The 25331-nt window shown below is 41.5% G+C and overlaps 3 protein-coding genes and 1 pseudogene across 35 annotated transcripts in view; 2 read left to right on the forward strand and 2 right to left on the reverse strand.

Moving 5' to 3' along the window:
- The window catches only part of LOC122566887 (dystonin), a 52173-nt gene extending 34590 nt beyond the window's left edge, over positions 1 to 17583 (reverse strand). For 15 of the 30 annotated variants that reach the window (XM_043724784.1, XM_043724768.1, XM_043724772.1 and 12 more), the window contains exons 1-3: positions 10175 to 10311; positions 3931 to 4752; positions 1370 to 1431 (exon numbers count right to left, since the gene is read on the reverse strand). In XM_043724784.1, the coding sequence (XP_043580719.1) occupies positions 1370 to 1431; positions 3931 to 4183 (315 nt within the window). In that variant the 5' untranslated portion in view covers positions 4184 to 4752; positions 10175 to 10311. Of the gene's footprint in view, positions 1 to 1369; positions 1432 to 3930; positions 4753 to 5255; positions 5424 to 5470; positions 5491 to 10174; positions 10392 to 14976; positions 15934 to 17360 lie in introns of those variants that run through there. The other 15 variants (XM_043724793.1, XM_043724786.1, XM_043724795.1 and 12 more) reach the window with 9 other exon arrangements.
- LOC122566915 lies at positions 12605 to 17263 on the forward strand (annotated as a pseudogene).
- A 467-nt stretch (positions 17584 to 18050) lies between the features above and the next one.
- LOC122566895 (centrosomal protein of 89 kDa-like) lies at positions 18051 to 24990 on the reverse strand. Of its 4 annotated transcripts, XM_043724818.1 has the most exons (10): positions 24612 to 24990; positions 21230 to 21446; positions 20934 to 21128; positions 20751 to 20815; positions 20364 to 20643; positions 19698 to 20284; positions 19109 to 19596; positions 18783 to 19035; positions 18434 to 18717; positions 18051 to 18332 (listed from the first exon to the last, which is right to left on the reverse strand). In XM_043724818.1, the coding sequence occupies exons 4-9, from the start codon at positions 20790 to 20792 to the stop codon at positions 18457 to 18459; spliced, it is 1911 nt and encodes a 636-aa protein (XP_043580753.1). In that variant the 5' UTR covers positions 20793 to 20815; positions 20934 to 21128; positions 21230 to 21446; positions 24612 to 24990; the 3' UTR covers positions 18051 to 18332; positions 18434 to 18456. The 4 variants fall into 4 exon arrangements, with proteins under 4 accessions (XP_043580753.1, XP_043580752.1, XP_043580750.1 ...); XM_043724817.1 differs by having other exon boundaries at positions 18051 to 18717; positions 21235 to 21446; positions 24612 to 24987; XM_043724815.1 differs by having other exon boundaries at positions 18051 to 18717; positions 24612 to 24987.
- LOC122566905 (venom serine protease 34-like) lies at positions 22166 to 24592 on the forward strand. The gene is made up of 8 exons (XM_043724834.1): positions 22166 to 22326; positions 22627 to 22844; positions 22922 to 23143; positions 23236 to 23434; positions 23503 to 23703; positions 23770 to 23921; positions 24021 to 24174; positions 24247 to 24592. Exons 1-8 carry the CDS (start codon positions 22281 to 22283, stop codon positions 24270 to 24272), a joined length of 1218 nt encoding a protein of 405 aa, XP_043580769.1. The 5' UTR covers positions 22166 to 22280; the 3' UTR covers positions 24273 to 24592.
- Positions 24991 to 25331: the final 341 nt, after the last annotated feature.

Genomic DNA, 25331 nt, shown 5'->3' on the forward strand with positions numbered 1-25331 from the left:
CGAACGGGACAATCATCGTTTACGAACGATCATGCCCGTTCTCTTTTTTTCTTTTTTATTCTTTCCGAAAACAGAAGAAGAACCTGCGTCATCGTCGATTCGCGACGGTGCCACTGAGAGAGAGAGAGAGAGAGAGAGAGAGAGAGAGAGAGAGGGAGAGAGGGAGAAAAGAAACGAAGGCAAGAGTCACGTGAGATCAAGGCTAACGTGTCTCGAGTTACGAGAATTGTTCACGGTCGCGTGGCATGTCGACGGCGTCGGCGTCGTGGTCATCGTCGTCGACGTCGGTTGCGGTCACCGTGGTCGTCAGAACCATTAACGCGTCTACACCCATGGTTTCGTCACCGTCAGAATCGGCACTGGCATGTTGATGGTATCGTCGGCATCAGCGACCAGCGATCGGCATTGGAATAGATGCTGGCACCGCCGACGGCATCGTTTTTTCCGTCACGTGTTGGCTCGAGAATGCGTACGACGCAGAACAGTGGCGGTGTTTGTTCAATTCAACGCATCGACGGTAGCACGATCATTCGAATCTCATTAATCAATCTACGTTACAAAAAAACAAGATAGAGCGAGAACATTCCTCTATCGAAAAACCAAGTTTCCGCTGGAGAACATAGGCAACTACGCTGACTCGCAGCTGACTAATCGAGATAGCATTAACGAGGGTGAAGACAAAAGGGGTGCAAGAAAAATGGAAGCAAAACGTTAAAACAAGGGGAAACTCGTCGAGAAACGAATCGAAACTCTATAGATTCGAATGATTTTCTCGATTTCACCCACTCGGTTTCCTCGATACGTTACCTTCTATAGCAGCGCGTGAAATACCCTCCTGGAAGGGATTACGGTCGACCCACGCGTACGTCCTACATGGAAAAAGAGACGGGTGCAGGAATATGCACAACATATACGTATTGTATACTGGTGGGTAAGAAGGTCCCCTATCGTTTACATATGTGGTTACGAAACAGCTGGTTGTCCCGGCGTTGCGCGCCACTGCTCTCGTATGCTCACCTATCAGGTGTTTCGATATATTCCCTCGCGCCTCGACTCCACCAGCCGTGGCCTCCTGCTAAGGTCGCTCTAAAATTAGGTATCGTTCGATATTTTGAAGGAAGGGCTGCCGTACGAGGAACAGTCTCCTCCCCTTATAATTCGCGGAATGCACCTAATCATTTCTTGTAGAAGAATTAAATCATAATTGGTAGATTGCACGCGCTCACACGCGCGCGTATATGTATTATAGATCAATCCGAATTTAATGCTCGAACGTTTATCGTTGAGCAGCAGGCCGATTTAAGTGAACGCCCATCGACTGTCACACCGTTTAAAACGCGAAATGTTTTCTACGATTCGAGAGGCTTACCTTTTTCAGATGCTTGTTCACCCATTTGGTAAATGTTTTCTTTTGGATCGCGTCTCGTTCGTCTGCAATCACAAAGAAGATCAATTTGTTAGAGACGTTGATTGCAAGGGTGAAAAGCGAACGTTGTCTTTCTACGCTTTCTTCGCTTCCTTTTCTCTAATGTATGCAATTGTACCGATTTCCTACGTTGAAGTTTAATTAAATCGTCAATTTCGATTTTATCACCGACACACGGGTTACGAGCGATCGTCTACGCGGGCAAACAGGCATCGGGCATCAGGCATCAAGGCAGTAAGCAGCCAAAGCAACAGTAGACAGACGGACAAACAGACAGACAGGGAGGTGGTCGGGATAGATAGGAAAGTAGGTAGGCAGATAGATAGATAGGTAGATGGGTGTTTGTACGTAGGTAGTCACAAAGGAAAAGAACAGCCGATCGTGTACGCAAACAAGCGAAAGTGTGTTAAACTTTGCAGAATTATTAGGAGGCTCTGTAAATGCCAAGTGCAGTCTGCCCATGTCCTCCCAACCTGTGCCCTAAACACCTGATCTTTAATAATAAAGCAATGGGATATCTATCCCCTTGTGTTCTGTACTTGTGCTATCTTGCTATGCTGTACGTTTCAAATAATCTGTCTTAGCAACCTTACAACATCCATCGATGAAATATCCACCAATATTCGAACCGACATCGTTACACTAGATAGATACAAGTTCGACGACACTACTCGATCGCAAGATTAATCGAGTAGGAGGCCTCTGCTCGGACTTCGCAGTAGCAATTAATTACGGCCGATTATCCGATTCTGTGTAGCTGTAGACTTTCATTAAGAAACACTTATTTAACCTCTCCGCGAACCAGGCGAAGACTGAAGACAATCGTAGCTAATACGAATAATGAACTCTCAGACCCTCGAACTATTGCTCAACTTCGAAAGGAGTCGCGAACAACGGTTTCGATGAATTCTCCCATTTTTGTGGCAACGGCGTTACGAAATAGGTAAGGCAAACCTATTTACACCGCCTTACAACGATGCTTTTATGGAAGGTCCGCGTAATAGCAATTAAGTGTACGTTCGAGTCATACTTCGTCCGTAATGCGTTCACGAATTACCGAAGCTCGTTATCCAATATACGATAAAATAGATAAAAAAAAAAAAGAAAGATCCGATCGATTAGACTCATACGTGTACGTAATCGTTAAAAATAAATAAACACGTTTATTCTAATTGACGTGACAAGATATTAACTCGTAATCGGTTCGATCGAAGTTCGTCGAAAAGCCGCATGTGTCTTGAAAGGAAAAAATATTCCAACGTAATCGAAAACAACGCTTCAGAAGAGTGGCATACCGAAGCACAATTGGAGATAAATTGGGACAATGAGAACATTCGTTCCCCGACTACACACATGAGATTTCGAAGCGTGTGATAACGGGGAACGATTGCTGGACGATCGTCCCTGGACATGAATTTGTTATGGAACGATGGAAAGGAAATCGCAATAAATGTTTTCCTGACGACGGCCCAAACAGGGAATTACGTGCTCGCGTTTCTACGAACGTGGCACGTACTGAATTACGTACGCAAACCACGCGTACACGCCCCAAAAGAATTCTTTCGATAAAAGAGAACCGTTTGGCGAAAACGCTTGGTTATCACGCGGGATACATTCGTGAATTCGTTTCGTAAGTGAGACACTATCTACGTATGTGCATGTGCGTGGACAAAAGGAACAGCGCGTAACCCGTTTGTAAAAGCGGATTCTAATGTAAATGATTCTACATGGTCGAAACGCTAAGGAGGCGGGAAGCCTTGACTATCCACCACGATTCAATCCGGTAACAAAAGATCGGCGCGATATTAGACACACAAAGACACTTCAAGAAAGTTAGTCAATGTTAAATGAACAAAAAAGAAAAAAAGAAAGAGAAATCAAAAAACATTTTCAAAGTTCACAAACACGTGTTTGCGTCTATACATGGTTGCACTATACGCGCGAGAAAATTACAAGAATCGCGTAGGATTAAGAACTTTCTCGTATCGGACATTCGAGACTTTGGATCGGAGTTCGTCACGAGGCGCGAATTATTTTGCCCCGGCTATTTCCGAGGCTACTTCCGCGAAACATTCGGGTCAAACGGCAAAAGGTAAACGACCTCAAAAAAGATACTTCCGTTCACGGTATACTCTCAAACCGATACGAACTCTAGTTTACGCGATGCGTGTAATTCTCCGGTCTCCCTTTTCTCTCGATTTCTCCGCTTCTAACAAGCGGAATATCGTTCTGACCAAGGAATATTCAAGGGAGGAGAATTCGGAGAATCGCACGTAGGGCTAGCTATTTCGTGCCGATTTGTCTCGATTCTCGGACGACAAAGACCAAGGGAGAAGCCAAAGCGAATTCGATATAAAAAAAAGAAAAAAATATGAAAACGAGAGAAAATAAAAAAAACGTGTGTTCGGGACAATTGAAAAAGAAGTTTCTATTGGCAGGACGAGGAGGGTCAGGGGCAAGGTATTGGACGGGATCCAGCATCGGCATGCCAACTCTTCACCTACCGTGCGCCTCGATGAACATCGCCCAGCAACCCCAGAAAGCCTGAGTGCTGCCGGAACGGTGTTCTGTGGCCCCTTCCACCCGCCAATTTTCCCGTCCTTCCATCATCCACGAAAATCCATTTTCGTTCTGACCTTTGAACTTGGAAAGAGACTCCTCGTATCCGTGTTGCGATCTCTGCTCACGATGATGTTCCGCCACGGTATCGGCCGGATCGAAACCAAGCCTCTCCTTGTAATAAGCTTGAGTGGACATCTCGTTTAGCCAGTTAAGCTCGCTACAAGTCTTCTTAGGTTCTTTCGAAACCAGTCAACAACGAAACGATGTTTTCTCTGTTCATCGGGCCTTTGCTCTTTCTTTCTTTCTTCCTATATGTATAACAATCTTTATCTCCAACGAAACGCATACGTTCTCCCTTTTTATTAGGTTATCTTCTTTTCGTTCGCCAAGATACGCCACATGCACACGCGTACCAAGCACACTGTCCCGTTCCGTTTTTCTTTCTTGACACCGTGTCGACGTAAGAATAACTCCTTTCCTATGATCGGCAGTTTCCTTTTGCGGAAGCCTCTTGCTCGTATTTACATTAGTGGCTTGGAAACTACCGCGGAACACTTTAAAAACGTTTCGTATAGAAACACTTACTAACGTAGGCTTATCTTAATGGAAGGTTTAATTATATGTATGGCACTTCGAGTCGACGGAAGACCTAGTTTCGTCCTTAATTATATTCACTTTCCACCCCTGTCGTTACTACCGCGCGCTCCCTTCGGTTTTCGTTTGTTTTCGGATCGAATAATTTTGACACTGGCTGTGGTGCTGCACTGTTGAAAGAAGAGAGATGGTGTAAAGGTCGGACGACGATCGCGTAACCAGACGACCAGGGATGAACGAACGTAGGCACGACGCGATCGGATAGGAAGGAACTGGAGGGCGCGTCGGCGACACCGACGACACGGACAATGCGGACAACGAGAAGAACAGCTAATTTCGTTCCCCGTTTGTCCGTTCGGCCGTTCGCCCGCTCTCTAGACGCGAACGAAGCTTAACGAATCAACGACCGAATTTATCACGGCACGTCGCAGACGTAACCACTCAACGTTTCTCGGCCAAAGTGGCTCGGTGGTGCACCACGAGACGCCGGTAATCGGTCTTTCGCGGACCCCTAGTTCATCGTTCTCCTCGAGAGAGCGAAAGAGACTCCGACTATATCCGAGCAGACACGATAAATAGAAGAGCACGAGGTAATTTTCGTTACTCTCCCGCTCGACTTTCGCGCGACCAATTAAACTGAACGATTCTATTAGCGAGTATATGCGTCACTAACCCAACCAAGTATAGAATGTTAAAAAATACTTTGTAGAGTAGAGTGTGGCCGATAACCAAATGAAACTAAAGGAAACAAGACGAAATGAAAGGCATCAGAATTGGCAGGGATAGAGAAGCGAACGCGGTGGCAACGATCGAGCACGCGAGCGAATCAGCGATTGCACTAACGAACGAACAACCGGCTGTAGGTTGTGAGCGAGCGTAACAACGAACCAGCGAGCAATCTACCAAACTGACGGTCCACGAGTCGATTGGTGACTGAGAGACACGGGTGTCACCCGGGGAAACCCAAGACCATCGGGATCTTCGTATATGGTAATAGAAGCAACAGCACGTGGGTGTCGTCTTCTGGATCGGAGCGAAAACCAACAACGCCAATTGCAACACATCGACATCGGGCCCTTGCTAATCCTACCGGCCTTCGAATTCAGATTACTCGAATTGAGTTTGCGTATTGTTTGCCCTCTTTCATCCATTCAGTCACCTGTCCCGTTACGCGTATCGCTGCCAACCACGGTCACGCCCTGTTTGAACTTTGAACACCGATATCAAAAGCCGTGAATGGATCTCGTTGTTCTTTGGTATTCCGTTGATATTTTCGACAAAGTTAGACAGCTTGCGCACCGCGTCCAATACGAAACGTCAAACGTGATCGTACGAAATCCAAGATCGCGGGGCTTGGATCGGACTCGACTCGACTCTGGCCGGTTCTCTCTAGGACAGACGGAATTAGATGCGAATAGAAAATAGAGTAACGCGTGTCACGCGCCACGCGATGTTAGGCGAACTCCTTCTAACCGTGTCCGTCGCATTGGTTAGACGACGCGACGTATAGAAAGTTCGAGAGAAAGTAACCCGCGCGCACGTAACGCGCGAACAGAGTAGTCACATCTCTCGTCGATGAAATTTTATTAGAAGAAATAGTGAAAGGGGGAACGCGACGTGCCAGTTGCTCCTCAGCCGGATTCTTCCACGGAAACTCCGACATCTGTCTCAACAACGGGTTCCTTTTAAGAAGAAGCAGAACACGTAAGAATACGAGATAACGAAACTCGTGAAACGATCGATGACATCACGACAGATCGAAACGCAAAGCATGCTCTTTCTGCTCCCCACCCAACGTATCTTATACCACCTACGATCTCTTGGTTCTACGATGAACGATATCGCTTCCTAATGCGAAACCAGCCACGCAGAAAAATAGCAAAGGAACGATAGCTGGAACGATAAACGAGTAAGTAAGAAGCTGCGGAGAAAAGCGGACGAAGAATGAAGAAGGAGGAAGCGCGTGTACACGCATCGGATCGGCATAATGCGAGCTGCTAGAGGGGGCTGGCTTGGCGGCATTCTTGTGGCAACGGCGTAGCAATATAACGGGTCCATAGTCGGCTCACGGAGGACTTCTCGAGGGCTCTTGGAAGCCGAGAAGACTCTCTCCACCGGTGTATAGTTCGGCTCAACCTTGAGCTGCACGCGGCAAAGCGTGGCTCACGCCGCTGTAAAGAGTCGCGCGTGCGAGACTTCTTTTCCTCTTCTTCGGTGTGTTTTCACAAGCCACCTCCGCGCCCCTTCGTTTTACCACAACGACACCATTCTTCTTTCCGTTGCTACTTCGTCGCCGGAAACCCCACCTATCTTCGCATCTATCGTAACCACCTCCTCGAGCCAAGTGACAAAACAGCCATCGATTCTCCGACAGCTAGAAGCATCTTTCTCCTCGCTTTGCTCATCCACTGTCCCAGTTACGTCCTACTTATGAACGCACACAGTCGACGTGTTACCCATTAACTCTTTTGCATCGTATCCATTCCGATCGCTATCCATTCCGCAATACGTAATTCTAGTATATCGATTACGAATCGACCCTTGTGTGAACGCAGTTTGACCCTCGCGCGAACCGATCGACCGTCTCGCGAATCTTCTTAGCCTCGAACTTGATACCTCGAATCGCTAGCAAAAATACGAATGAAGAAACGAGGAACGCCTTGCAGACGACCTTCGCGGAATTCTACGAAGTCCCGGATCCTAAATTCCGACCGGTAGATAAATTTTCGGCTGACCTTTCTCGGCGTGAAACGGAGAATGCTCGAGACCGCCCGTTAAAGTCGAGCGTTTCAGCTAATAGAGCCTCCGGTTCTCTCTAAACTCTGTTCCTGTTTCACGAGGCAACACAAACTGGTTTTCGAGATTGCGAACGTGATCCCGGAGCCGTGTATGAAATAGAACATTCGATATTCAACGCGATTCCGTAAAATGGAACGAGATATCGATTCACACGTTTTCGCTGTTTCTCAACGTGAATTCGCATAATCTGAGTTTATGTGGTTCCTCGTTTATAGAACAATAATAAATGATAAATCTTCTGACGTTCGCGCGATCATTGCAACTGCGTCATCAAGAATCAACCGGAAAGAGAAAAAAGACAAAAATCGGTGCGTGTATCAAGGAAAGGTGAGTCCAGTCGATAACCGTGTCTCGATACAATTGCGCACCCTCAAAAACTTTTAGTCGCGGCTCGATAAACTCTACGTGCTTCACAAGGATAAAACTTACTTGCACTTTCGTGGATTTGTTAACGCAACAACCAAATACGGCTTTCGGTGCGAACACGCTGGAGGTCGCAGATACGAAGGTGGGGCGATGTACTAACCGAACGGGTAGACGGAGAGAGCAAGAGAGAGAGAAAGAGAGAGAGAAAGAGTGACGACAACGATAGTGAGAGCGAATCGGCTCGAGAACAGATGGATCCGTGTGTGATGACGATGGACGAAAACAAAGAAAGCAGAGGGGGAAGACAGTCCAGGTGGTGAACGGGAAGTTAGAGGGGAAAGATAGAAAATCTGAATGAAAATCAGCCAAGGACCGATCAAACGAGAAACGAAGTGTTTGTTGAAGTAGACATAAGTATCGGTGCCAGAGGACGGCGAGATAACGAGGGATAAACAGGGAGGGTATCGCGCGTGTGAGACAAAATAATTGACATTCCGTTTGAACACGAGGGACGTGGCAGTGCTCAATTACGCCGGGCGCAGTAATTTGGCAAGAAAACACGTGACTTGTTCCGCTTTCGAGTATCACGCGCTTTCCATGGTTTCAGTGTACGCTTTTCTTGGAAGGAACGATGGGAATTCAAAAGCAGAGGTCATTCACGCGACTTCTCTCGTCTAGTTAGGCACAATAATAATAGTCGCACTTATACGAGATAACGTTTCTTCGTGTTTCGATTATGCTCGAAACGGCGAAACCAGGGTACCAAGACGGATCAACTGGCTACGACCGATTCGGGCCAGAGAATAGGCCGATCGGACCAAATTAAGAAATTCCACGTACACGCGGGGACACATAAGCGCGGACTCATACGTGATTGTGCGCGGTGTTTCTCGCGAAGCCGGTTTGTCATAGAGTTCCAACAGCCTGCAATTATTACGTAATCCCCGTATTCGATGAAAACGACTTTCTTCTGATTTACTCGCTGCTGAAACCGCCACGTCTATCTATATACATTCCCGTTCAAAAGTACGTGGGCTCGTACCATTTTCGAATGTGTTTCGATTTGTAATTAAAACTTTCAATATTAAAGCACACTTCGAACATTTATAGACATAAACCGCAAATTCCGCACTCAGTCTGTTGGTTTAAAAGTTTTAGACACAAGAAGAACACAGAGAAGTTTTGGAGCAATTTAATACATATTAAAAAAAAAGAAATTAATAACATTATACCTAACGCAATAAACAAATTAATAGCCAGAATGTCGAAAATGCTAACTACAAATGTGGTAATGAAAGCACGAGACAGATATTTAATTAAATTCATTAATGATATCCACAAGTTTAAGCATATATTTGTTGTGATGATCCAAGTATCATATTTTTGAACGGGAGTGTATGTATACATATACACTGGTCGCGCGGCGTGGTATTCCTCGCTGATCGTACAGACACCTCTCGACATTCTTGTCCCATTGATAGCTCTATTCTTACGTCAACCCACCCCGTGACATGTCTTATGTTTCGGCGATCGGATTTCAGGCTATTATGAAGCTTGCTTGACACGCTACCGACTTAAAGGGAACGAAACGAATAATACGAACCAACTGTGACTAGTTCGTCTTTCAAACAGGATGAATTCTAGGAAGTGAAGCTTGGAACGACGAAGGAAAATAAAAAGGGAGAAACATGAACGATTGTAATCTTGAATGAACCCTTGCGATAATATCGATATACGCATTGCTGAATCAGACGCTTAATCGTTCAAACTCAAAATGCCGTTTCGTGATTACCAACAACGCGGTTACTAATGGAAGGGGTAACCGAGAGACCCGAGTGGGAACGATCGAGCGAGTAAGTATACGAGCCTATATCGGAGGAAGAAAGAAAAAGCGAGATAGAGAGAGGGAGACAGCCGGAGTCAGAGACAGAGGTAGTAGAGCTGGGAGGTGCCACAAAACGAAGCGTGACTCACGGAACGCCTCGTGTTTTGCTCACAGTCCGAGTTTGCCGAAATTTTTCACTGAATATCTATATATTCCACGTCAAAGCGGGCCAATATCCTCGACCATACACCAAACTGACCGAACAATCTCCTGTCACGTGTCAAATGCAAGAAGGAATACCCACGAGATCGCGAGAGTAGTTCCTTCTTCGATATCAAACGTCCTTTCCATTGTCGCACTGGATATCAATCGCTGCGTTATCGATCTAGCTATCAGCTGATACGTTATCAACCCTTGACAAGCTAACATCACGTCACGATAACGGTGTTCGTTCGTTCGTTCATCACACTATTCGATCGTCGTGAACGCTTTGTTGCGACAACGTTCGCGCGCGAGCTTTGACATCGGAAACATATACATATATAGACGACGACGACAGTGTCGACGTAATTTCCGAACAACTGACAGAGCAATAAACAAACCAAACCGATCGTTCGTCCTGCCGTCCGACCCAAACCGACCAACCGCCGCTACTCGAGACGTGGCACTGGAATTCTTGGTAGAACGTACCGCACGACAACGTTGACGAAGTCGACGCGCGTATCCGGAACCCCGCCGTAACACGGCCAGGTAGCTGTAGGCCGTACGACGAGGACAGAGAGACTCGTGGCGAGAGGAACGCGCGCGCACGCTCGCGCCGGAGAAACGGTTGAACGGAGAAAGACGGAAAGGTGGACCGAGAAGGATGAATGGGCCGAGGAAAGAGGAGCAACGGACGGATAAGGAACAGCGCGACGAACGCAGAGGAGGACCGAACCGAGCAAAAGGAGGAATGGCATCGAGACGCATGAAGGGAGAGAACGAGAGAGAATAGGAAGGGAGGGAGAATAAAGAGGAAAGAAGAGGGGAGGGGACAGAAAGGGGAGAGAAGGAGAGCGAGCGAGCGGCTTGCGAGTTGGAGAAGACGCGATTTGCCGCTCCGTCGTGTAGAGCACGTCGCCTCGACACAGACTGCGGCGGCCTGGACAACTGCCGCCCACCCAAGCTGCCTCTACCTCGAGCCTCGAGGTTCCAGAACCTACTCCTCGCATGCCCCGCCATTGCAGCTCGTTCATCCTTCACTTTCTCCGTTCGTTGAACAGAGAAATCGACACATCGAGGGTCGGGGTGAAACCGCCTGTGAGCCGAACAGAGACGAGACCAAGAGACAGATGCGATAGACAAAGACCAGACAAGGCCTCTGTCTTTTTGACAGCAATGTACTCCGCCGCCGTGGAATAGCTGCCGTTACAAACAGGTTCGTAGGGCAGGTCACGTAACGACAGGGGCGCGCCGTGCAAAATACCGCGAATCACGAATTCAATGCACCGAACACTGTGTGCCAAACAGGACAAGGATTGTTCGCGTTTCACGCGTGAATACGACCGCGTTCTGATATTCATTCAATGCGGTAATCCTCTACCGTTTACCGTTTCGCAGAGAATTCTTCGACCTCCCTGGCTAAAGAGAAGATCGCGAGTAAGAAAACGACGCCGTATCCTAGCCGCGGGAGAACCCGACGCTAGCGTGAGAATTCTTGCGATCTGGCGCCAGGCCAAATGTACCTCATTTTTTCTTCGTCGATCATTCCTAACGTCGCCGATATTCTACCTCTTGTTTATGCTCGCGGCGAAACTCGACGGCAAACGCGGCGTCGCCGCTAACAGATGTGCACACTAAATATGTGACTCTCGCCCTGATCGCTAATCCTGCTCGCGATCACGAATGCACAAATTTATCGATATATCTTCGAAAGTTTATCTTATCAAGATACATGATAACATTTGCGTCGTGTAAAATTATCCAACTATGTTGCGACTAACTCGTTGACAGAAACTAGGTATCGGCTATTGTCTCAGTACAAAGGTGAATGAGTAAGTACTCGAGCCAGTGATTAAGGAATCTATTACCCTGAATAACTGTTCGTTGCGATTTAACGGCCGATGTACCGTTTAATTTCCGTTTTTTTTTTTTTTAATGATAATCCCTACAATAAGTTAAACGCTAAGTGTAATCAACGATGTTCACGGCTATAATTTTAAAGACCCTCCACTCCAAATAATCTTCTTACAAACAAAAAAATTCTCGGCATATCCTCGATATACTGATACTTGGTGGCCATTTATATATAAATTTAAATGACAGCTTCTCGCTGGACAAGGAGTGACCCAGCTGAAAGCTGGAAAGAAAATAATTCGGTCGAACCGTTAGTCCTCGAAAGCGTGAACAGATATACAAACACGCCAAGGGTCGAAATGATCTGAATTTCAATATGAGAGGCCTAAGCCTGTTGTAAGCCGATACATGTATTGGGCACACAGCTATTTACAGCTTCTAATCTCATCGGTTTTCCGGACGATGATCCAAGTCCTCACAAACGAATTTCCGCGACTTTACCAAATAGAACCGTTGGTACGAGCTGAATGCACGCCTGCAGGCACCAATTCGTCTCAAACGAAATAATTTCCACTCTTCTAACGTTATATCGTAATGTCTACTACATATTCGATGAGTTCAAAGAGCGGTTCATCGTTCCCGACTCATGGCCTGGATCCCACCGGGCAACTTTTTATCTGTTACCTTAATTTTTTTTTATCTTCCCTACCTTGTTGGCATGTACACACGGATTCCTAACTGTACCGCCGATCGCCATGAAGATTACTCCACGAAATATATATTAAATCCCGGTTTGCTCCAAAGAAATTTAGTCTGATCTTGAACGCCGAATTGGTAGATTGGAACGTATTCGCTCGGGTTAACGCTACAGATGTTGGTCCGTGTAACATTCTACTGGACCCTCGAAGACAAGAATCCTCGAGGAACAAGGGAGTGCGCGATGAAGAAGTCTTACAAAGCAGGTAAGGAAACGAAGAGAGTATCTCTCAATTGTCAGACGAATTAGTTTCATGAAGTTAATTAGGCCACCGTCTGTACTTTCGGTTCGAGAGATACTCGCGTGTTACACGCAGGCCCTTTACTCATTCTGAAAAGTTCTCCCGCGAAAAATACAAGACGAGACACGGATGCATCGACCTCTTCAGATACTTCGGGTACCCCGGGACATCTAGCGAGCGGCTTGTGAAGCCTTGTACGTAGGCAAAGAAAACCAGACATCGTAACAAATATACGACTAACAGATGCAAAACAATGCACCGGTTAAAATTCTGTTTCCACCTTAGACTTTCGAAACTCGTCCTATATCTATATTTTCCTTTTCAACCATTGGCATTAAAATATTCGACAATTTCGTAGAAAAGCAAGCGAACTGTGCTATTCTATTCGATTCTATAAGGATCGGGATTCGATTTAAAAAAAAAATATCTCAAACGATCTGTAAATGACACCACAGCGGAGCGTATCTAAACGAAACGAGTTTAAAGGAAGGAAGTAACGAAGAGGAAGGAAAAAAGTTGTAAGAGCAAAAAGAAGGAAGGGGGAAGAAGACGTTCTCGAGGCTGGGGCATCGAACCATGACCCGAGCACCTGTTGCCGCCTCCACGCTCCTAGATTAATGCGGACCGACCTAACCTGCCGCCTCCGCTCACTACTTGCCATCGCGTAGGCATAGTGAACTAGTACTAACCTCTCTGACGAACATCTTATGGACCGTGACCGGTGAAAAGCATGGTCGTGAGTTCATCGACGCGACGACGTGGTTGGATCGTTAGCCGCATATTGCTCGGTTGTCTGCTCTCTTTGATCGCGACACAAGTGTCTTCATTCATCGTTCTCGACCGGAACGCGTTCAATGTGGTTAAAAGTCGTTTCGCCAGCAGAGATTCGCTCGCGTTCTCGGAAAACCATAAATTAATACAGCGGGGGAAGAAACGGTGTGAGTCTTGTGAGCAAAGAGGCAATTGAGAGAATCGGCCGCCGGTACTTGATAGAACAACGGTTACTAGAGCATTTACGATAGCGTACCAATAGGTCGTTATAATTAGAAACAATTATGCTCGCGTGCCTGAGATGCGATACTTCGATATTGGCTCCCACCTACGGTATATTTACGAGATAACGAGAGTTACGTTACGTCGATCGAACACCATTTTAACGACGCTACGTGAAAATGGTGCGGAACCAAGCAGACCGCGCGCGCCGTTGCTTTTGTGAGCGTGAATCAGAGCCTGTAATTTCACGAATCGGATATGTCCTACATGCATACGTTCATATGCATACACACGCTTGTCCTATGCCCGTCGAGGAAGGAAAAAAAGGACTAGCGGACTCGATAATCGTGGAAGAGGTCCGTTTTACCGAGGTTTCGTTGCATGTACAAAGGGATAAAATTTGTTCGAAGATCTAAGCGTCGCGAAGAACGCCTTGTGACAGAGGCACGCAAACTGAATGAAAAATCTCTCACGGTAAGATGATCAGCAAACTGCAATCCGATATTTATCGAATGGTGTCGAGTATCTATTCCTGGTCAACATCCCGCGTCGAAGGTCGACGCAAGATAGTACCGCAAACGATTCTCGTTTCCTACATCAGAAGAATTTATAACGCATCTAATTTCTTATGACTTCTTCTATGTATGTACATATATACGTGACTGTACGTGTATCAGTTTTCGAACGAGCCAATTCACGGAGAGTAACAGACGATACGATGCGATCATATACGTATATACCATACTTTCCTTCTTTAACGAAACCCTTATGCGCTAATCGATACGATCGATAAGGGGTACTCGGGGGAGAATCGGCAGGGAAGTAATACAAGGGGTCAGAAAAACTTTATCAATTATTAACGTCATTATTGATTCGAACGCACGTCCCGACGATTTATTAGTCTGCTCGATTAATATCGTCCGATTTAAAAAATAAGAGTAGATGATTTATCATCAATGTAGTCGTTAATTCACTCATTATATGCTAACATTCTGGTCGATTACGTACATGTTGTCGATTAGTAGTACGACAGTCGGTGTTGTCGTGGCAAACGTCATCACCGTTTAACGTAATTCACCACACTCGTATATATAATGAGGTCCATTTTATAACTGATCGAATAGCTCGTATAGTTCGTGAACGCATGGTATTTAAACTCATTTTATACGTCGAAAACGAAAGATAAAATACATTTACTTTTTCTTCCTCGACAAAACAGCAAACCTCGTGTAATATATACTCGCGAATCGAACTTGGAACGAAAACGAAAGGCGGAAGGCGAAACACCGCGCCATAGAGAATTTAAGTACGTAACCGGCTTATGAAAACGGAAACTGGAAACACTGATTGACACTTACCGGCAATCCGTAAGACGGCTCTGTCAGCAGGATCGAGCTGCAGGATACTCAGCGGTTTATCCTTTACCCATTCCTTTAGACTTCCGTCCAGCTCGAACTCCATTCTCTAAAACTGTGTAATTGAAACTTCTTTTGTTTTTTACACCATATTCGTACAACTCCTCTTTTGCTCGGCACTGTTTCACAACCACTTGGCAATTTCACAACCGCAACACACAAGAGAGCTGCAAAGTATTACGTCGTCTACGTTCAATAATGTTGCCGAGGGCAGCGGCGAATAGTGCACCGAACTAAGTCGCCGTGTTATCGACAGCGGGCAGCTGGCAACTTTGCACGCAATATTAGATACGACATTCTTTTTTATTACTCTCTTCCTCTGCGATATAGATCACGCTAGCAGCGTTTTCCCCTTTTTTCTTTCTCTTTGTTTCGAGATGAATGGCTTTGTTGTTGAAAATAGTTTCAACCGAACGAAAAGCACGTGGAACTCGTATCCAGCATGCTGTGCGTTTATTTACTGTACACGACGCTGCTGTAGGATAGAGTAGTGTATCGCTGCGTAGAAGTGGACGAACTGCACCGGCGGAACGGAAGGAAGAGAGGTGGCAAGGAGACGAACGAACAGGGAAAGCGTACGCAATGTCTGGCGTCCTTTTGATACTCGCTGATACGTATAGCAGTTACTTTAGCCAGCAACGTAACGTGCTTCCAGCACGCCGATGATCAGCAATGCTTCGTATCTTCGTCGTCAGCGGCGCTTAGGTCAGGTTAGATTTGGTCGAAAACAGTTAAGTCAGGCTCGAGTTCGCAGACACGGCCATAAATTCCCGTCGCTGTTCCTATGTTTCACAACCTTTGCCACCAACTCAAGATTCTTTAGTATTTCACACGTCAAAATATCGTAGTCTAGTTCCACCGCCCTCGCTGTCCTCAATATTATCCCCCTTCCGAAACATTCTATAAATATGAAAAAGAATATTTTTAGTTCCTCCTATTCTCTCTTCCTTTCTTTTTTGTTCATAACATTAATAGTAAATCGTACAAAAGTATGTATGTATTTAGTTTTCAAAATACCCGCGACATATGCGTGACCAGAGGAGACCGAGCAAACAATATTGCATTAATATTTTAGTACTCGAATTATGACTCATGTGGGGAAAGTAATGCTTCCTGTCGTATAGCGCTTTCTAAGGATGTCCGAAATATCGTGAAACTTCATTTAACAAACGAGTGCTGATTGTGCTAATAACGATATTTAACGCGTTTCCTATTTAATTTCAGTACATGCTAAATACATGCATCAACGGTGCAAAAGATCGAGAGAGATCCGATACAAAGAACCGGAAGCGGATGTGGTAACGTATCAAGTCGAACTAATTCTCAGGCGGCGTTAAAAAAAATTGAAACATGCGTAAATTCTTCGATGTACAGCTCACCATTCTATTTTCAAACGGGGTTAGTTGCTTATATGCATATGTGTATATTTGTGCTAGAAACAAGCGAAACCCTCAGGACATTTTATTATCTATTTAACAATGATTCTATTACTGTCAGAGGTAAAATAATCCGACTTCATTTGAAATGCTTGTTCTGATGGTTATTGATTGGAACACTTATATACGACGAAATATTTTTACAAATGAAGCTTTTCATGGTTTTAGTTAATTTTCTTTTCAGTTCAAATGAAAAAAAAATATCCGTTTTTTTATATTCGCAACTCAAAAGACTTCAGTTTATGGTGCACGAAACCACGCGAAATAATTTTCCTCTCCTCTTTCCTCCGTCACTTCTGTACTTCAAATTTAAGGATGTCGGATGCAAAATCACAACAAATACTTTTATACGTCTTTCTGATAAATAATCAAACACTTGAGAACACTTTCGCTTCAAAACATCTTTGTTGATTGAAACAAAGATGTAATTTGGTTATTCTCGAGTTAAACTTAACCTAACAGTTCAGAAAACGTAATGAGAACACAGTCAGTAATATTGCAACGAAATGACACCAAATTCTTTCAGTTTGCGCATCACAAAAATGTACACGATACTCTAGAAGAACGTTATCATAAAATTCAGAAGTTTTCTACTCAAACGTGAAAGATGTACAAGCAATGTACATAATATCAAGAATCAGCGACATCTGCGGAAAACATTCTGCAAGTAACTAATCAAGATAACCGTTTCACCTAAAATAATGAAATGTAACTGTGATTCAGTCGAACATATCTGTTGGAAACTTGAAACAAATAATCAACTTCATGTAATACAATGTGGATGAACTGATATGTTATCTCTTTTTAATTTATTTCCTCTAACAAAAGTACGAAGTCAGTGAAATCCTTACGATATTAACGATTCGACAGAATACGAAGGGTATGCATTACCGTTTGATCATCTGTCGAGTAAGATGCGAAAGCAGGAAAAATCAATGTTCACCGGTATTCTCCTCGAGTTTTCTTGACGGCAACGAAACAGCCCGATTCGAAGAATATCCTTTTGCGATTTTTGGCACACTTTCCAACAAAAAACACTACATACTTGTATGCAAAGACATCGCATTATCACTTATCATAGCAATTTTCGCGTTAGAAATACGGCCCGGTTCCTGACGACGACGACGCGCCTAGCAGACGACATTTTGCTTTTGACGAATAGCCCCGAAGTACGGCGAGAATCTCCGAACCTTAGCAGCACAACTGAATAATTTTCTCGATTCGCAACGCCCTCCAGTGGTTACTCAACTACACTATTTTATTACGCGGGTTAATTCCAAAAATCATTTTTCTCGTTATTTCAATACAAGTTATCTCTATTTACTTTTTATTCCGATTTCCTCGGCATATCTTTTTCATTTTTACAATATTTCTTTTCTTCGAAATATACAATTATGATAATAATCAGAATATATATGCAAACTTCCTAAATAAAAACTAAAGCGAAGTAAGGAAGGAAACGCAGAGAGATCGGAAGGAATATGAATTTAAAAATTTATCTTTTATATCCCTGTAACTGAAAAAGTACTTAATTTTTTGAATATATATCGTATGGACAGGTTATTAAAATATCGATATAGATACATTATCGATGCTCAAGGTTATTATTGAATTCTATTTAAAAAAATTTAAAGCTAAAACAGGTGTATTTTACATATGAATGAATGGAACGCATCTGACATCATACCTATAACGGATGACATCAACTTTTCACCATATGATTATTAGAGCTTCCACTGCTATCGACAGTTATCATAGAGTGGAGTACAGTAGCCTTCGCAACCACCTGCTTCATTTGATGTCACCGCTAAATAAAGCGACTGACACGGTTTGTAAATATAAGGACGGTGTTTCGAGTAGCACCTATTCCATAATTAGATGCTTATTATGATATTCGTTGAAAATCAGTTTCAAAGTCCAATCTATTATGGACGATCTTATCACAAGTTTCATAGTATGCAGACCTTTTATGAACTAGATTCAAAGATCATGAATTTTTTGTTCCAGTATTACAGTTGTCTGGGTTATCATCATTCGTTGTCTGAAGTATCCGTCTTGTTGAACTATCTAGACTAGAATGCTTCTCTTTCTGTAACTTTTCAATCATTTCTTCCTGTTGCTTAATTATATCGTTTAAATATTGTATTTTACTTTGATAGTCATGTTTCATCAGGCGTACATGAACTTCTTGTAATTTTATACGTTTCTCCACAGAATCTACCTGCTGTTTCGTACCTTTCCGAACAATCTGAAATTATAAATTATTTAAGACTTTTGTTATTCTATTAAATACTACATATATTTTAAACGTACTTCTAGTTGACTTTTTAAATCTTCCACTCGACTGTTAATACTTTTACCAAGACGATCCATATCTGCATTTTCTTTTTCCGTTTCGCGTAAGAAAGCAAGTAATTTTTCTCTCTCTATAACAATTCTTTCATATTCGGAAAACAGTTCTTCGCAATAAGCAGTCACTTTACTTAATTTCTCCTTCAGGGAATTACGTGAAACTCGAGTCGAATAAACAATAGTTTGCATATGTTCAATTCTATGTTGTGTTCGTCTGAAAAAAATCTAAGTATTCATTCTGTATGAATAGAACATTTACATAAAAAATATACAAATAAATAACTTACTTTAAGGTTGTTTCGAGATTTTCTACAAGACCCTTTAAATGATTTCTTTCAGCTGTAACCATTATAAGTTGTTTTTCGTTTTCGGGTTGATTCTCCTCTATACGTTTTATATGATTGCAGAGATTACGTTTTTCACTTTCATATTGATATTTTAATTCATCTAACAATGTTTTACATTCTTCTATAGCGGTAGTATGAACAGCAATAGGTACTGTTTGATCTCCTTTACCCTTCATTTTTTCGAATTCTTTGCTTAAAATTTCGTATTTTCCTCGTAGATTGCTCAGTTCCGATGCTGTAGTTGTATATTCCTTTTTTAATGCTTCATTACATTTTAAAATTACTTCCATTTTTAACTCATATGATGAACGAATATCATCAGTTTCTCTCTTTACATTTGCAGCTTCCTTTTTTAAAATATCATTTTGATTTTTTAGTAACGTAGTATTTTCAAACAACTTTTTAATTTCCTTTGTATACCTATCACACTGTACAGTTTTTATTGTAGTTATTTATATGTATGATGTAAAGCACCTTTTTTTATATACATTTATTTATCCATATCGTCTATATATTTATAATTATTTACCTCTGATTTCAATCCTTCTACTTCTCTGTGCATAATCTCATTTTCCGTAAGAATTTCCTTACATCTACTACTAAACTCAGCCATTTCCTGTTCATACATGTGTACAAGTTCCTGCTTTTCTGATAAATTTTCTTGGTAAGCATTTAAAAGTGGTCCCAATGCATGAAAATTAATACTTCCCCAAATCCTTGAATCATATTTGTTTTCATTTTCTGCATGTACAGAAATATTTTCATGCTTTTGTCCTCCTAATTTGTCTTGATATCTCTCTAATTCGGCATTTAACTGGTAAACAATATTCTTTAAAAGTATTATATCTTCATTCGATTGAACTCTCTCCATTTCAAGTTTTTGATTGTGTTGAACCAGAGAAACTTTGGCTTCTTCTAATTCCTGAATCATTTGTATTAAAGTCTCATAATGTAAACATACTTTTTTATACTCTAATTCTCTTTGCTCCAATATATCACTTAATTTCTGACATTCTTCTTGGACATTTTTATAACGTTTTTCTAATTTCTGATACTCATCAGCTATTTTCATTGCATTCCGTGAGACATGTTTTCTTGTTCGTGATAAAATAATACCTAAAATAATACAGCATGAGATTTTGATTATCATTCGTCCAAGTCAATAATTGTCTTATAACCTATACGTGTTTAATACCTGAATCTGCATCAACTTCATCAAATGCTTGCTTTTGAAGACTACCATCCTCGTTTAGCTTTTTACTTCTTTCATGTTCATATGTTTCAGTTCTATTTCTCAAAAGCAATTCATCTTCAGGTTCATTTATATCATTATCAGTTATCCAATCTGATGGATATTTGTAAACATTGTGAGCTCTGAGCGTATGTTTGGTTTTTGCAACGCGTCTGCGACGGTAAATTGGTATGGAAGTTGTATCTTGATTGCTTTTAACACCTGTTGTTCTTCTGTAGTTATGCTGTATACAATAAAGAAAATGAGGTTAAGGTCATATGAAGTATTTGCTTACAGCTTTTTGTTTTCTTACGAACATAATATACTAATTCTATTATTAATAATAATTACCTTCTTTTTTTCTTCGGTAATAATATTATCACAATTAGCCATCTTCGTTATTTTATAGTTTAAACCTGATATAAGTTAATAAAATCATTTGATCAAAACGGTTTAAAATATTTTAAATCACAGGTAAACTGATCAACTTTACGCGAAAAAAACATCACAAATTTAGTCAAACAAAATACTCACGTATTCATTTGTACGGCAGTGCATATTTTTATTAATTTTCGAGTTTGTATGACATCTATTGCCATAGCAACTACTTTTGTACTAAACATTCACACCAGATGGTGTTTGCTTCGATTTTTCTGTCTCTATTTTAAATCGATGAAATGTTAATGATTTATGTCAAAATGATTCAAAAGCAATTACATAGAGAGTAATCTAAAAAAATTCAAATAGATTAGAATCTTGCCACACAAAATCTTTGGATTTTTGATAATTTTGATTCTTCAAATCGTTATATAATAATATTTATTTAATACCTTACTGGAGTAAAATGCTTGTACGTTCCCCAATATAAATTCCCAAATATAAAAATATTTGTTTTAAAATCGCACTTCCAAGGTGGAAAAATAAGTCATTTTTACGTGTGCAAAATTTTCGACAATCAGTCCAGAAATGACAACTACTATCAATATTTTACATTCTAATTGCAGCAATATCTAAGATGTCCTCGACTGCTTGACGTTGTACCTATATCTGCGTCAATTAAATAGGAAATGTTGAAAGGAAAATGCATTTTACGAGTACATAATTATGAATTGAAGTATATTATGATTATATATTTTATCTTTAATCTTAATAGGAATGCGATATGTGAGAAATATGAAAAAGTATGCGATACGGCTGACCCTATTTTATTGAATAAAGTCTACAACATATAAAAAAAAAGGAAAATAATTACGTATAACCATAAATTAAGGAAACAAATTCTTATACTACATTTACAAGCACATTATTATTTTACACGATTAAAATTACCTAAGTAAATACTTATCTAACAAATATAAAGTAGATGAAAAATCTTTTCTAGAATGCTAAAAATATTACGAAATAATCTATTATCTTATCAAGTGATAAATGAATTAATTGCCTCAAGATATCTTGCATTTATAATCTCTCGAAATATCTATACATTTCAAATTAAAAGTAAGATATCAATATCTTGGATATCTTCTATCAAAAATTGTAATAACAGCTATCACGTCAGTCCTGATCGAAACGATTAAAACTAATTAAAAAATGAAGCATGTGCGTTTTGAAAATGACCAAATATGAACATTAAGAAATTTTGTATGAATTTTGTTGTGAAAATATTAAGTAGTTGTCGTAAATCTACTTTTATTCTCGAGGTTGCAACTACCTCTGATAAGAGCCCGTGATAATACCCGCGAAATTATTAGTTGGTGTTTTAACTCGTCTTCGCGATGTGGATAAAAACGCCGGAATGCACGAAAATGCAAATAGATGGATAGCGACCGTGTCTCTGAAATCTTCGTACTTGTCGCGTAATAAATTTTTGATCAGAGCATCATGCTTTCTATACGCACCGCCGCGTTCCACGGTTTTATGATACAAGGTACACATAATGAATCTTTTATTTGGCAAAAGAAATTTGGGGCAAAGAATTTGCAATCATTCCTAAAGTGCTTCTTATCGTATACAATCGGTGTTATATCAAAATATTTCTGATTATCTTGCCATAGCCGCAAAAAGTAAATTATATCACAGATATATCTGATTTCAAGCATCCGATTCAGTCGCTATCACGTTTCGAGCACTTTATCGAATTTACGTTTAATTTTTCGCTGAAAATAAAAAAACGTTTTACATTTATTTTTCTGATTATTTTCCAAGAAAAAATTTGTTTTCGTTGCAGCGGCGGTTTTGTTATTTTGTTGGTCTATATTTTCGATTGAATTAAGTAATGCTGCGAATAGCAGTTGCACCTACTATCAGGAACTAATTCCTGGTACTACGTATTTCATTCAGAACCGTGAATACCCGAATTTCTATAGCAAGTCACAATCATGTTCATGGACCATCGTAAGCGAGTATAAAGTTGATTTAACCTGTAGCACGTTTGAATTACCATTGGTAAGGCTATAGTTTTCATTGTAGAATTAATTACTAATCGTAAGAGAAATCGAAAATAACGAATAATTTTCGCGCAGAGTTCCAATTGCTTCCAAGACAAAGTATCTGTGCAAGTCAATTCTTCTACTAAGCATCGGTATTGTGGTAATGGAAAGTTTAACATACAATCTGAATCAAACACGATGGTTGTAACGCTGCAATCACCAGGATGGTCGAAGGGTGGTCGATTTGCTTGTGAAGTGAGAGCAGTGAAGCGACCCCAAGATTCCGAAAATTGTGAATGTGGATGGAGAAACCCTGTATGTATATATTTACGAAAATTCATCGACGCTTCATTGAGATTGAGTGATGTTATTCTAAGCAAATGAGAGCTTCTGTTAACTGTTCTTAGAGCCGCATCGTCGGTGGAAATAATACAGGGGTGAACGAGTTCCCTATGATGGTTGGTATTGTGGACTTCGAAAGGCGAGTCGTATTCTGTGGAGGCACTATAATATCCATAAGATACGTACTGACAGCGGCACATTGCGTCGACGGGAGAGAATATCAGAAATTGGGTGCCCTGGTTGGCGATCATGATTTGCGAACAGGTAAGCGTCTACTATAAATGCAAGTACTTCGTATCTCGCATCGTGGCTAATTTGATTTCGATCTTTAGGGTCAGATACAAACGCCACGGTATTACATCGAATAATCAAAATTATGATTCATCCTTATTACGGTCAAAGAACTGATCAAAATGATGTGGCTATCGTAAAAACAGAGAACGAAATTAAGTTCACTAACGAGGTTGGACCGGCCTGTCTACCTTTTCAACATTCGTCGGATACTTTTGGTGGCAATTATGTTGAATTGTTGGGTTAGTGATACATACTGCGTTACGATTCACTTTGTTGTTATATCTCAACATTTCTGATAAAATTAGGTTGGGGAACAACGGATTATGGTGGCCCAACTTCTGACATTTTGCAAAAAGTTACCTTAAGCGTGCTTACGTATCTACAGTGTTCTGAAAATTACATGGATATAACGTCAGATCAAATCTGTACCTATGCCGAAAACAAGGATTCGTGTCAAGTAAATTTCGCTTTGAACTGCAGCAGAATCGACGCGATCGATCAATTAAATAAATTTTCCACGAATGCAGTAATACTGAAGCATTTGTTTAAAAAATAGATGGACAGTGGTGGGCCAGTTCTATGGCAAAATCCGACGACTAGACGACTTGTCCTGATAGGAATCATTGCAAAGGGTAGAAGTTGTGCCGTCGTTGGTGGGGTAAATACCAGAGTTGGAGCTTACATCGACTGGATTATTTCAGCAACTTCAGGTAAGACGTAGAATATGCGATGCAAATAGTTAAAGCTATATTCGCGTAACCTTCGCAATTTTGTTATTTCAGACGCTTCGTACTGCATCATAGAATAAGACAATGCAGCTTATCGTTCGACTCGATTTGACACAATCCGGATAGCAGGCCTAGTCGTTTCATTAATATCGCTGATAACGCAACTGACATACTTATGAGGTAAATTTCCGCGTTTTACAGGTTTAAAATGTTGCCAAGAAAACGATAAGAATACAAACATACTATTCGCACGAACATTGTATTAGGTCGGCAATTACATATCATGCGGTCATCAAACGATTAGGATGTGTCGATTTATTGTTTCAAGTCTGGAGACGACGAAAGCTTTGTAATTTGACATTCAGATATATTATTGAATATATATTGTTAAATCATGCTAGTTGAATCTTTTATTTTACCCCAACCTGCCTCCTTCTTTCTTCGTTTCTTCCTCACCCGCCGTTGCCTACGCTAATGTTATTTGATGTTTACGTAAGAACGCTCAAACATCGACGCCGGAGCGTCTGTATCTTATAACACACAAATCGATTGTAAAACTATTCTATTCGTACAAAAAGTTATTTTTATCGACATAGACGGAATAGTCAGATTCATCGAGCGAGATCTCTAGCAATCGCTTGTTACGCGTAACACGAAAAGACGAGCAATATTACGACGCACGCGAAATATAAACTAAGTAAAGCCTTCGGTCACGAAAGCCGCGTGTCTATGGCAAACATTCCGATCGCATGCAGATATGCAATCGTAAGCAAAACTAATCTATGAATTTGCTCGAAACAAGTTAAATTTTTATGCACGGATCGGTAACTATGAAACGCTTACGCAATGCGATTTCTGATATATAACGTATATACATCGTATATACAACGATTATATACGTGGCTGGTATGTAATGGTACGAGAGAAAATCATCGAGGTATCATCGCCACGCAACGCGACCCTTCCGCGTATATCAGCGCGTCGTTCTTTAGAAGCCGCGCGTAGCCTGCACGTAGATAACTAGAAATTAACTGCATGTAAACAATGTCTCATTATTAATAAGTTCGTGAATGAGGATGTGACGTGAAACACTTTACGAGAGGGAATATTCAACAGCTCCACGGTTACGTTCAAACCAG

The sequence above is a fragment of the Bombus pyrosoma genome, linkage group LG4 (assembly GCF_014825855.1).
Source record: "Bombus pyrosoma isolate SC7728 linkage group LG4, ASM1482585v1, whole genome shotgun sequence".
Lineage (NCBI taxonomy): Eukaryota > Metazoa > Arthropoda > Insecta > Hymenoptera > Apidae > Bombus > Bombus pyrosoma.